At 35.7% G+C, this 12,367-nt stretch overlaps 1 protein-coding gene across 8 annotated transcripts in view; it reads left to right on the top strand.

Moving 5' to 3' along the window:
* Positions 1-12,367, top strand: part of CCDC171 (coiled-coil domain containing 171) — a 341,254-nt gene that overhangs the window by 27,309 nt on the left and 301,578 nt on the right. For 7 of the 8 annotated variants that reach the window (XR_009495531.1, XM_003586376.6, XM_059889395.1 and 4 more), the window contains 2 exons: positions 1,928-2,118; positions 4,660-4,791. Coding sequence is in view for 7 of the 8 variants with exons in the window: in XM_003586376.6 (XP_003586424.2) it covers positions 1,928-2,118; positions 4,660-4,791 (323 nt within the window). In the remaining variant the exon portion in view is untranslated. The remainder of the gene's footprint in view (positions 1-1,927; positions 2,119-4,659; positions 4,792-12,367) is intronic. The other variant, XM_059889397.1, reaches the window with a different exon arrangement.

Below are 12,367 nucleotides of genomic sequence, written 5' to 3'. Positions count from 1 at the left end.
TCCCTGGGATTCTCCAGGCAAGACACGTGAAGGCACAGCATTATGAAATTCCAGAAAATAGAGACAAAGTAAAGATTCTAAAGCTTTCAGAGAGAAAAGAAAAGGAAAGAAAAATAAGCCATTTGCAAAGGAACAGGAATCAAAATGGCCTTAAATTTACTTGCAATACAGGATGCTAAACGATACAATACTTGTAACTGAATGGGAGGGAGACTTTTTGTATCTTTTAAATAACTTTTGTATTTTGAACCCTTTGAATACTTGATCCATTTAAAACACAAATATAATTAGAAATAATACTACAAATAGTGTTTTTTTTTTTTTTTGGTTTGTTTAACAAGTATAGTTCAGTTGCTCAGTTGTGTCCCACTCTTTGCGACCCCATGGACTGCAGCACGCCAGGCTTCCCTGTCCATCACTGGTACTCCCATGTTATCTTTACAGCAATGTAACTAGGAGGCACTTTATTCCCACTGAGTGTTAGAGAGTCAGAGAGGTTTAATCAGGTGGTAGGTGGTGAAGACAGACCTGGAAGCCTTTCATTACTTCTTTTCTAGATGCTGAAACAGAACAGCAGCCATAGTGAGTTCGGAAGTGATAGTTATTGTTGAGTTAATACTAGGATGGGAGGTTGAGCCTAACTTTAGGGGAGCAAAGAGTTCTAGTTTTAAGGTTCACAACCTCAATTTTGTGATGGTCTTAAGTATGAGATACGCCACAAGTATTGTTTGCCAAGTCAAAAATCAAAATTTGTAATCTATCAAGGCTTTTAAAAAAGAGGGTGTGGAGAAAAGGGAACCCTCTTACACTGTTGGTGGGAATGCAAACTAGTACAGCCACTATGGAGAACAGTGTGGAGATTCCTTAAAAAACTGGAAATAGAACTGCCTTATGATCCAGCAATCCCACTGCTGGGCATACACACTGAGGAAACCAGAAGGGAAAGAGACACGTGTACCCCAATGTTCATCACAGCACTGTTTATAATAGCCAGGACATGGAAGCAACCTAGATGCCCATCAGCAGATGAATGGATAAGAAAGCTGTGGTACATATACACAATGGAGTATTACTCAGCCATTAAAAAGAATCCATTTGAATCAGTTCTAATGAGGTGGATGAAACTGGAGCCTATTATACAGAGTGAAGTAAGCCAGAAAGAAAAACACCAATACAGTATACTAATGCATATATATGGAATTTAGAAAGATGGTAACAATAACCCTATATATGAGACAGCAAAAGAGACACTGATGTATAGAACAGTCTTTTGGACTCTGTGGGAGAGGGAGAGGGTGGGATGATTTGGGAGAATGGCATTGAAATACGTATAATATCATATATGAAACGAGTTGCCAGTCCAGGTTCAATGCACGATACTGGATGCTTGGGGCTGGTGCACTGGGACGACCCAGAGGGATGGTACGGGGAGGGAGAGGGAGGAGGGTTCAGGATGGGGAACACATGTATACCTGTGGCGGATTCATTTTGATATATGGCAAAACCAATACAATATTGTAAAGTTTAAAAATAAGATAAAATTAAAAAAAAAAAAAACTAAGAAAAAAAAAGAGTATCCGGTTTTTTTTTTTAACTGTCTTTAAAAAAAAAAAACATTTATTTTCTTGAATAGGAGAAAAAACATTTGAGTTGGAGCTGGTGCACCTAAACTTGGATGTGCTCTAGGAATATGTCATAACCAATTCATGGCAAAATCACCTCTGTCTGGAGGGGAAGAAGAGATTGAGAATATATAAAATAGGTTCTGGGACAGGAACTTTTCAATGTAGACTGGTATGAAGTGGTTAAATGTTTTGTTTTAAGATGACATTGTAAATGAAATCAGCTCTAGTGCCTAGGTTTTTGAGCTCCTATGTTTTAATTTGTGGTTGTAAATATACCTGTTATTCTTTTATATTTTTAATAGCTCAGAATGTAGAACTTCAGGGAAAGGCAAATGAGATCGAGAAAGCATTCCAGATTTCCCAGCAGAAATGGAAAGAAGAGTGCAGAAGATTTGAACATGATTTGGAAGAAAGGGACAATATAATTCAAAATTGCCATCAGGAATATGATTTACTTACGAAAGAAAAAAGCAGACTAGAGAAAACTCTACAGGTAAATATTTCATGAAGAAATTCTTCTGTATTTAATATTCATTGATATGTATTATTGGAGAAGGCAATGGCACCCCACTCCAGTACTCTTGCCTGGAAAATCCATGGACGGAGGAGCCTGGTAAGCTTCAGACCACGGGGTCGCTAAGAGTCGGACACAACTGAGCGACTTCACTTTCACTTTTCCCTTTCATGCATTGGAGAAGGAAATAGCAACCCACTCCAGTGTTCTTGCCTGGAGAATCCCAGGGACGGGGGAGCCTGGTGGGCTGCCGTCTGTGGGATCGCACAGAGTCAGACACGACTGAAGCGACTTAGCAGCAGCAGCAGATATGTATTATGGGCTTCCCTTGTAATTCAGTCAGTAAAGAATCTGTCTGCAATGCAGGAGACCTGGGTTTGATTCCTGGGTCAGGAAGATCCCCTGGAGAAGGAAATGGCAACCTACTCCAGTATTCTTGCTTGGAGAATCCCATTGACAGAGGAGCCTGGCAGGCTACAGTCCATGGGGTTGCAAGAGTCGGATACAACTTATATGTATTATACATTATTTGAAGTTATCTTTGGAAAGGAAAATGCCAGAAAGCAAGCAAATCTGATTTCCTCTTTACTCCTCCCAACTCCTTTCCTCTCTCCCTTTCTTCTTTTTTTTTAGGGTCATATTTGCAGGTCTGTTTTGTAATATGCTTTAGCAATATGTGAGTATATATACTGTTTCTTTTGTGAAAAACAGTTTGAGTTCTCTGATCAAAATTTTAAAAAAACCCACTTATGTGGGAATATTGTAAGAAGATAAGAACCCACAATCCTTTTGGTCTAGCAGCATGAAAAGTTGGAATTTTAGAAATGTGGGTCCTAGATTTTGACCTGAATATACAATAAACACAGAAAAATTTGTATATATCTGATATAAACTTCATTATATATGTAGAGTACATTGTATATGGCATGGTAGGTGAAATATATGGCCTTTTACTGAAATTATTGTGAGCTATTTATCCTCCCATTTTTTTGTTCTTTTTTAGCTTCTAAAGTAAAAGCATGGTTTAAAGTTGAAGTTGCCACTCACCTAAAAGATTTTGAATTGTTTGTGTTTGCCATTTTTTTTCAAGTACCAATTTAAATTAAAAAAAAAAAATGTGGTAAAAATGCTTTCCATTTACCAAGGGTGTAAATGACTTTCAGAATACTGGAAATAAATCTTCACTAAAAATAATTTTACAAATGCATTTGCCAAATGTAAAAGTTTTAGCACAATGGTTCCCTTCCATTGTCAGCATGTCTCCTTTTGATTTCCTGCTTGCTAACAGTCACAGTTGTCTCTTCTATTTACTGTAATATTCTTAGACTCTGGAACGGGGCCAGACATAGACAAGGGTTGCATTAGTATTTGAATGAGGGGAGTTTAGTGACAACTGGAACTACGAGTTCCTGGGCTGCTCTATATAAACTGCCCCTCGTAAAATGTCTTAGAATTACGGGGAAAGGAGAGAAATGGTGGCAGCATTCCTTATAGTCAGTCAGCTTGCATCTCGGATCTCTTATGGATCTTGATGTGATCTTGAGCATCTGTTTGGTAGGAGAACTTTGATTTTACACGATTGGCTTTGAACTAATCTGCATGGAGACCTTTGGGAATAAAGAGGAGTCACTGTTTTCCTCTAAGGGGAAAAGGTCTCAAGGCTCTCCCTGTTGGCTTTCCAGTAGTGTTGGGAGGGCAGTCTTTACTTTGCAGATCCATGCTACAGTTTATAAGGACAGGGGAGGTTTTCCCTCTCTCTCACATAAACCACAGAATCTTTCTCCTTGTGTTAATGCAGATTGAGTTTTAAACCCTACAGTTTAGAAACTTGGGCTTCTCAGGAAACCTGCATTTTATACTTCTAATGTTTTGAACCAAATTAGATCCTGTAAATGTAGCTCAACTAAGAAAATCACTCAAGAAAAGCACCTTGCAAATACTGCTTATCTGTAGAACAAGAAATTAGTTAATAGTCCAGACCTAAAAATGTTTTATTTCATTTTTCAAATATTTGATATTCATAGGAAATTAGAGCTTTCCATATTATCTCCTTTACATACAGATTTACATATAGATTACATATATGCCCGACAGTCTACTTTGTTTTTGTCTTTTTATCAGGATGCATTTTGTTCAGTCCCCTGCAGCTAAGTTTTTTGGAAAGATTGGTTTAAATATCTATATTTAACATCTGTATTTATATCTATCTGTATCTATCAATACTGTATCTATATCTACCTGTATCTATCAATATCTGTATCTATATCTACCTGTATCTATCATTATATGGATTACATATATGAAATGTGGCTTGAATTAAATGGGTAATCATAGCTTCTTATTCAGATATTATTCTGATTGTCAAAATATAATCATTCTATTAATTCTTTTAACATAAATTGTAGTGAGTTTTAATAGTCTATGGGTAAGGAAAGCCCTTTTTATGTTTAAATTGTGGATGAAGGAAGAAAGGTAACTTTTATTGATCAACTAGTAAAGCAAGATTTTATTCATGTAAAGGAAGCGTTGGAAAAACATCAGGAGGAGAAGAATGAGATGGAGTCTCATATCAGAGAGACAGCATTGGAGGAGCTTAGATTACAAGCAGAACAATGGGAAGCAGAGAGAAGAGAGTTACAATTTATAGTCCAGGTATTTAAAAATAATAATTCAGATCCTTCAATATGTCTTTTTAGTGCTTATGATATTAAAATTTACATTAGTGAGATAATTGACTCGCCTACTCAAGGAGAAAATAATTCGTAGAAAGCCATGTTTCATTTGTAGTTACGTGACAATATGGGCAACTGGTTCAAAAAGATACTATTAGAATTAGAGTCAGGTGACTTCCATTGCATAAATTATTTGATTTTTAAAGGACATGTATACACTTGGCATTTGGTTTTCCAGTTTAAAATGGGAGACTATTAGCAGTCTTTAATAACATAAAGAAATAGAATAGTTAGATTTTGGATATTAAAAGATGCTTACAAATCATATAGTAATACTCTCTTTTGAACTCTCTTTAAGAAGTGCAAATTTTTAATCATGTTCTTTTAACCCTTTCCCTGCCAACACACAATGCAATTTGAAAATCACTGGTTTTATCTAATAATTTCCGTTATAGATGAGCAGACTGCAGTTTGTGATTTAGTCATATCATAGACTGAGCAATTAGTGTGGGAAAAGATTATAAGTCTCCAGATTCTTACTTCTGTGTATATTGCATATCTTTAGGACATTCTATAAATTACTTTGAAGGAGAGTTAGGAGAAATTAAAACTGTTCATTCACTAATCAACCAATGTAAAATTTCAAATAAATTTCCATCATTTCTTCTATTAATTTGTGATAAGACAGTTTTTCTACACAAAATGACATTGAAATGTAGTCTTCATATAGATGTCAAAGGTATGTGTTCTTTACAGAATGAAAAATGTTCACCTAAAAGAAATTTTACAGTTGCTTTTTGTGTTAGGAAAAGTTTTATAAGACGAAGGTGGCCCCAAACCTGTAGAGAATAGGAGGCACCTATTTCTTTAAGAGTGAAATCTGGCAGTAAACAGTGGAAGTACTGAATTTGTTGCATATGTAAGTGTTGAGAATACCAACGGTATCACATATTTCCCAAACCTTTGTTCCTTGGGCAATGCTTTTCTTCCCAGTCACTCCCTCTGTGAAATCTGTAAAGATAGTTACTCTTTAGACCTCTTGGTATTTTTAGAGTCTGCTTGTAATTTTATAGTTAGTTAGTCCTCTCATTCAGTCAGTCACTTGTTCCTTTATTCATTCCCTAAGTACTTGCTAACTTCCTGCTGTGGGTCCTGAGGATATAAAATTGATTAAAATATGATTTCTTTCCTAAAGGATCTTTCAACATGGAGAGGCATATAAAGAGAGGAGAAAATATTGTAATATAATACAATTTTAAAGAAAATGCTATGGGGTCATAAAAGAGAAATGAATTTCCTGGGAGTTTGGGGGAAATTTATCACAGAGCAGAGGGCATTTGAGCTGTTATTGATAATTGTCTTCATGGTTACCTAAAACAAACTAGTACACATAAGTAAATGAAAATAACCTCTTTATTTTTGAATACTCAGATATTTCCACTACTACCAGTCAGAAGCCCCAAATTTATAAAATATATTGCAGAGACCTATATTTAAATGTGTAGATGATATGATTTTAATACAGTTTCCTGATCAATCCTCTAAACCTCACATGAAATGTATATGGTTCAATCAGACTTTATATTATGAAGTATTAAGGGAATTTGGAATTCTTTGTCAATCTTTAATTATCATGTGTGGGAAGAATAGGAATATATTCCTTAGGTTACTACCACCTGTGAGATAGATTTTTTTGTATTCCATAACTGAAATGTTCAGAACTCTGTCTCTTAATTCCTTGGCCTTTTTATTTTAACAAAAGAAAACTGCTTTTCCTTTTATAAAGCAAGCTTAGAAATCTTTTAGATTTTAAAAAAGTCTTTTTTTTTTTTTAAACAACTTGATTGAGGGCTAGATGAAAATTCTCTCCTCTCTCTATTGGCTGTTGATGGGTTTAGGTTTCATCCTATAATTAAGTGTTAGTATCACATAGTGTTCTTTTGTGTAACTCTCCAAGGGAATTCAGTTTTTAAAATAAGTTTAAAAAAAACCTCAATGAAGCCCCATCTTAAACAGACAAAGCTGGTACAATATTTCTCTCATCTGGGCTTTAGAATTCAGGCTTGTATAAAAGAAAAATCTTAATTTTATGCCATGTCTCCTTTCTTACCCAGTATTGAAGTGATAAATAGAGGTGTACTTCTCTGGAATATTAATGGGGATTTTTAATGGAGTTATCTCATTTTAAAAAAGCGTTTTTCATTTTTTTAAATTCATGTCCTCTTTTGATAAACATAAAAATTCCATGCTTCTCTTGGCATTCTTTGAAATTTCAAAACAAAGCAAAGCCATAGTAATTTTAGAATGACGTAATATTTGATCTTGGGAAAATGTTATTTTATGTTTTGCTTCTATTTATTTAAATTGTTTATGTGTTTGTTTCTGCAGTAGCAGTGAAAACTTTGAGGATGCTTATTAGCCATGAGCTTTACTACTGTAGGCAGTGTGAGACATGCAGTGGTAAATTGCCACGTTCTTTCCTTTGTCATTTTTATAGTTTACTTCAATGTATAACTTATCAGTAGAATTAAAAGCATTTAGAAGATGAATGTATGTTTTCATATTTATTTTATTTCCAAAATTCTGTAACTAAGCCAGGGAATAAAGTGACCCTTTCCTCATTCACTGGCTAAATTTGATTTATATATCTAGTGATCAAGTGAGGTGAGAGCTTGTGATGGCAGAGGAGCGTGGGAAATGTTCATTGAAAATAATACCACAGACTGAAGGCGGAAGAGGAAGAGTTGGGGGTGGTGGTAAAGGAAGATATCAGACTAGGTGTGGGATCAGATTGGGCATCTGTCAGTGGGATGTGTGCTAAGACAGCAGTTAGGGATGGGGTATACAGCATGTCAGCATGACCGGGTAAGTGCAGCTGTGATCCAGGGACAACTTGGAGTTTGTTGCATGGAAAGGAAGTATTTCAGAATTTTGTCTTAAATGATCTAGGGTAGCAAGGAGTTTTTCTTTGTAGTTTCCTGGGAAACCGTCCACTGGTGCTCTGTGTAAGCAAATGACGTAGAAAGTGAGTCTGGCGCTGGTACTGCCTGTTATTTCCAAACATTCCTTAATAGTCAATTATATCTTATCAATAGTCAAACATATATCAATGTAAGTCAAACATATCTTATATCAATATATCAGTGCTATGCTATGCTAAGTCACTTCAGTCGTGTCCGACTCTGTGCGACCCCATAGACGGCAGCCCACCAGGCTCCCCCCGTCCCTGGGATTCTCCAGGCAAGAACACTGGAGTGGGTTGCCATTTCCTTCTCCAATGCATGAAAGTGAAAAGTGAAAGTGAAGTCGCTCAGTCGTGTCCGACTCCCAGCGACCCCATGGATTGCAGCCTAACAGGCTCCTCCGTCCATGGGATTTTCCAAGCAAGAGTACTGGAGTGGGGTGCTATTGCCTTCTCCGCAATATATCAATATCTTATATCAATGGTCAAACGTATCTTAATAGTCAATTTATAGAATTAAAATACATTGTTCTCATTGTAAAAATGCCTCCAATATAAGGGAACTTTAAAACAGAAAGTAGAGGTCTGCCCTATTACTCTGCCCACTCCAGTCCTACCCCTCATCTAAGGGTATATAAACATATAATTACTTAAATATGCCTCAGTAATACTCGGTGTCCATCTTTTAATTCTTGCGTTATTCTTGTAGTGCTTGCGAGCTTTTCTGTTACGTTTCTGTTTTCCTAATACGTTTAACAAATTCCTTATTGATCTATATTTTATTTCCTTCAAAATTTTTTGCTTTACTTTAAAATGAATGATTCACCAACATCCTTGCCTGTGTCTTCGGGCTGTCATACAAGTGATTCACCTGTGTAAATGCCTAGAAGTATAATTGCTGAATCTTCACGTTTTATAACTGTGATAGGTATTACATAAAGTTACCAGTGAGCACTGTTTTTGATTGTTGAACTGTGCTGACTTTGGGGATTTAGAGAGATAACCATGTACTGGACTAAGGTTGTAACTATATCTATGTTATTTTATTTCATAGGTTAGGAAGGAGGAGTACTTTAACTCTGATATGTTCTAACTATTTGAATCCTTCAGACTTGAAACCTTATTTTGGAGTTCAAGAAATATTGTTTATATAAGTGCATATAAAGAATTATACTTTCGGGGCTATGTTTCTGGAAGATGTGGAAAGAAAGGAAGTTTATTTTCTAACAGCACAGTGTGGTTTACTTTGATGTTAAATGTCAGTTCAAAAACAAACTCCAGTTTAAAATATTTTAAGTTCAACACCTCCCTCTAGTGGAAAAAAAAACTCACTCAATTTCCCCTGCCTTTCAGTTAGTCAGTTCAATTGCTCAGTCATGTCTGATTCTTTGCAACCCCATGGACTGCAGCACGCCAGGCTTCCCTGTCCATCACCAACTCCTGGAGCCTACTCAAAATCATGTCCATTGCGTCAGTGATGCCATCCAACCATCTCATCCTCTATTGTCCCCTTCTCCTCCCACCTTCAGTCTTTCCCAGCATCAGGGTCTTTTCCAATGAGTCAGTTCTTCACATCAGGTGGCCAGAGTATTGGAGTTTCAGCTTCAGCATCAGTCCTTCCAGTGAATATTCTGGACTGATTTCCTTTAGGATTAACTAGTTTGATTTCCTTGCAGTCCAAGGGATGCTCAAGAGTCTTCTCCAACATCACAGTTCTACCCTTAATGTGATTTAATTAAGTTGGGGTCACTGACTTGATGGACATGAGTTTGAGCAAGCTGTGGGAGTTGGTTATGGACAGGGAAGCCTGGGATACTGCAGTCCATGGGGTCTCAAAGAGTCAGACACGATTGAGCGACTGAACTGAACTAACGTGATTTAATTTGTTGCACACACAGACACACACTCACTCACTATAGGAATCCAAGTATCTTTGGTTTGATTAGAAAATAAATTCTGTGACAAAAAAATTAAAAAATTTATTTGGGAGGAGGCAAGTTAATTTGGATGTATAACTGCATGAGGTATTTTATAGTTCTTTTGTAATTTTCTTACAGTATACTAACGCATATATATGGAATTTAGAAAGATGGTAACAATAACCCTGTGTACGAGACAGCAAAAGAGACACCGATGTATAGAACAGTCTTATGGACTCTGTTGCAGAGGGAGAGGGTGGGAAGATTTGGGAGAATGGCATTGAAACATGTATAATATCATGTATGAAACGAGTTGCCAGTCCAGGTTCGATGCACGATACTGGATGCTTGGGGCTAGTGCACTGGGACGACCCAGAGGGATGGTATGGGGAGGGAGGAGGGAGGAGGGTTCAGGATGGGGAACACATGTATACCTGTGGCGGATTCATTTTGATATTTGGCAAAACTAATACAATTTGTAAAGTTTAAAAATAAAATAAAATTTAAAAAAAAAAAAAGAAAAAAAAATTTTCTTGTATATTATAATGCACCCCAGACATGGATTATATTGATTAAACCATATACCTATAACAAGTATCTGAACATATAAAAATTAATAGGGATTAATGTATAATTAATTAATACCCAATATAGCCAATCAATACCATTAATATTGCCAACATTTACCATCTAGATTATTTAGTGTTTGTCATGTTTGCCTAAGAATTCATAACAGACACATTTTATATCACTGAAGACTGAATCATTCACTAGCACCCCACCCCCACAAGATAACCATCCTTCTGAAGTTGGTGTTAAACTTTCTGTCTGTAAACATTGATGATATATATTTTTTTATAGTATTTTGTGTATTTAAAAGAGATGCATGCAGTATCACACAGTATGAGTCTTTGTCCAACTTTTCTCCCCTCTTATGTTTTTGAGGTTTAGCCTAGTTAATAAACTATCTCTGGTTCATTCAATTTAACTGATCTATAGTGATTTATCATAGCATAATCATCCATTACAGGGTTGATTGAGATTTAATTTCTTTCTAAGTTTCAGTTATTTCAGGCAATGCTTCCATAAACATCAAATATTTTTATGTGGGATGTATTTAGTGTATTTGCAATTATTAGATAAAATATATGCTAAGTTATTTTCCCAAGTGGTTGTATCAATTTGAGAGAAGACTTTCTGTTCCCTTGAAGTCTCTTGAACCCTTGGTATTTTTCAGATTTAATTTCTTTTGCATTAGAATGTGTGTGAAATTTCTCTTGCTTAAATTTCTGTTTCCCTGACATTGCTCATGTTATGTTTATTGGTCATTCATGTTTCTTCTTTTGTGAACCGCAATTTTATTTTTTCTCCTTTATCCTTTTTGTTTGTATATTCTTATTGATTTATAGGAGTTTCAAATACATTTGATAACTTGGTTACTTAAATCCCATGGCAAACATCTTTTTCCTCTTTGTGGAGACATGGAAACAATTTACATTGTGTGCAGTTTTAAATTTTAATGTAGTTGAATGTATCAGTATTTTCTTTTATTGATAGTACTTTTTTATGTCTTATATAACCTAAAGTCATAAAGAAAAAAAATTTTTCTGTATAGAGCATGAAGGAAGGTTTAATTTTATTTTTTTCCATATGGATAACCAAATGTCTCTACTATTCATTCACCTGTCTATGCTGTTACCACTTATTGATTTAAAATGTCATCTGTGTCATATATCAAGTTCCTTCATAAAATCTACAGTTTGTTTCCTGGTGCTTTGTTCTGTTTCACTTACATGTTGTTCTGTTTCACTTACCTGTAGATCTGTTTCTAAATCAATACTAAATTGTTTTATTTGCCATGGCTTTAGAGTAATTCTTGATATCAGATAGAGCAAACTCCCTTCTGCATATTCTTAATATATTTTCTGAGGGAGTGGGGAGGAGAGTTATTCTTAGCCTTTTAATCTTCCATGTGAGTTTGAGAATTGACATGTTATTTATATTCTACCAAGAAACCTTTGTAATTTTATTGGAATTGAATTGGATTTATAGGACAGTTTGCCATAAATTGACATCCTTAATTTCTTCTGCTTTCCACTCTTTTTTTTTTTTCTGTTTTTGAAGAGATTTCTTCAATTTTATATCACAACTTTTCTATTAAATTCTCTTTCTGCTTTTAAATTTTTTAATTTCCAAGAGTTGTTTCTTGTTCTTTGACTATAGTTTTATATAGTAGACTCTTCTTGTTTCATGTTTCTAATACCTTATTTTAACTCTGTGGATGAAAGTCATACTTGTTCTGAAGGTGGTTCCCCTCCCCCTGCCTCCCTAGATTGTCTTTGTTTTCTCCGAGTGTTTGATCACGTTTGTCTGAATTTCACACGAAAAGCTTTCCTCAAATGTCTGGTGATCCTTGTCTGTGTGTTCATGTTTAAGAAAGAAGCGCTAAAAAGCTGGTAGAAAGCTCTTGTTGTGTGTGGAGCCCTTCCATTTAATTGGAGAACCTTTAAAAGGCCGGAGTCTGTAGCTTTTTCCCCTCGGCCTGGTTATTTCCCCACAAAGGAGCCTTCTGGTCTCTTCTTTGTCCTTATAGTACCTTAAGTGTAGGAGTCAATGTTCTGGGAGCTGAAGAAAGAAACAGAGCTGTGAGGTCTCATCCCCCACAATTTCCCAGT

This window comes from Bos taurus, chromosome 8 (genome assembly GCF_002263795.3).
Source record: "Bos taurus isolate L1 Dominette 01449 registration number 42190680 breed Hereford chromosome 8, ARS-UCD2.0, whole genome shotgun sequence".
NCBI classification, from domain to species: Eukaryota; Metazoa; Chordata; class Mammalia; order Artiodactyla; family Bovidae; genus Bos; species Bos taurus.
This window is presented reverse-complemented; position numbering and strand designations above follow the sequence as displayed.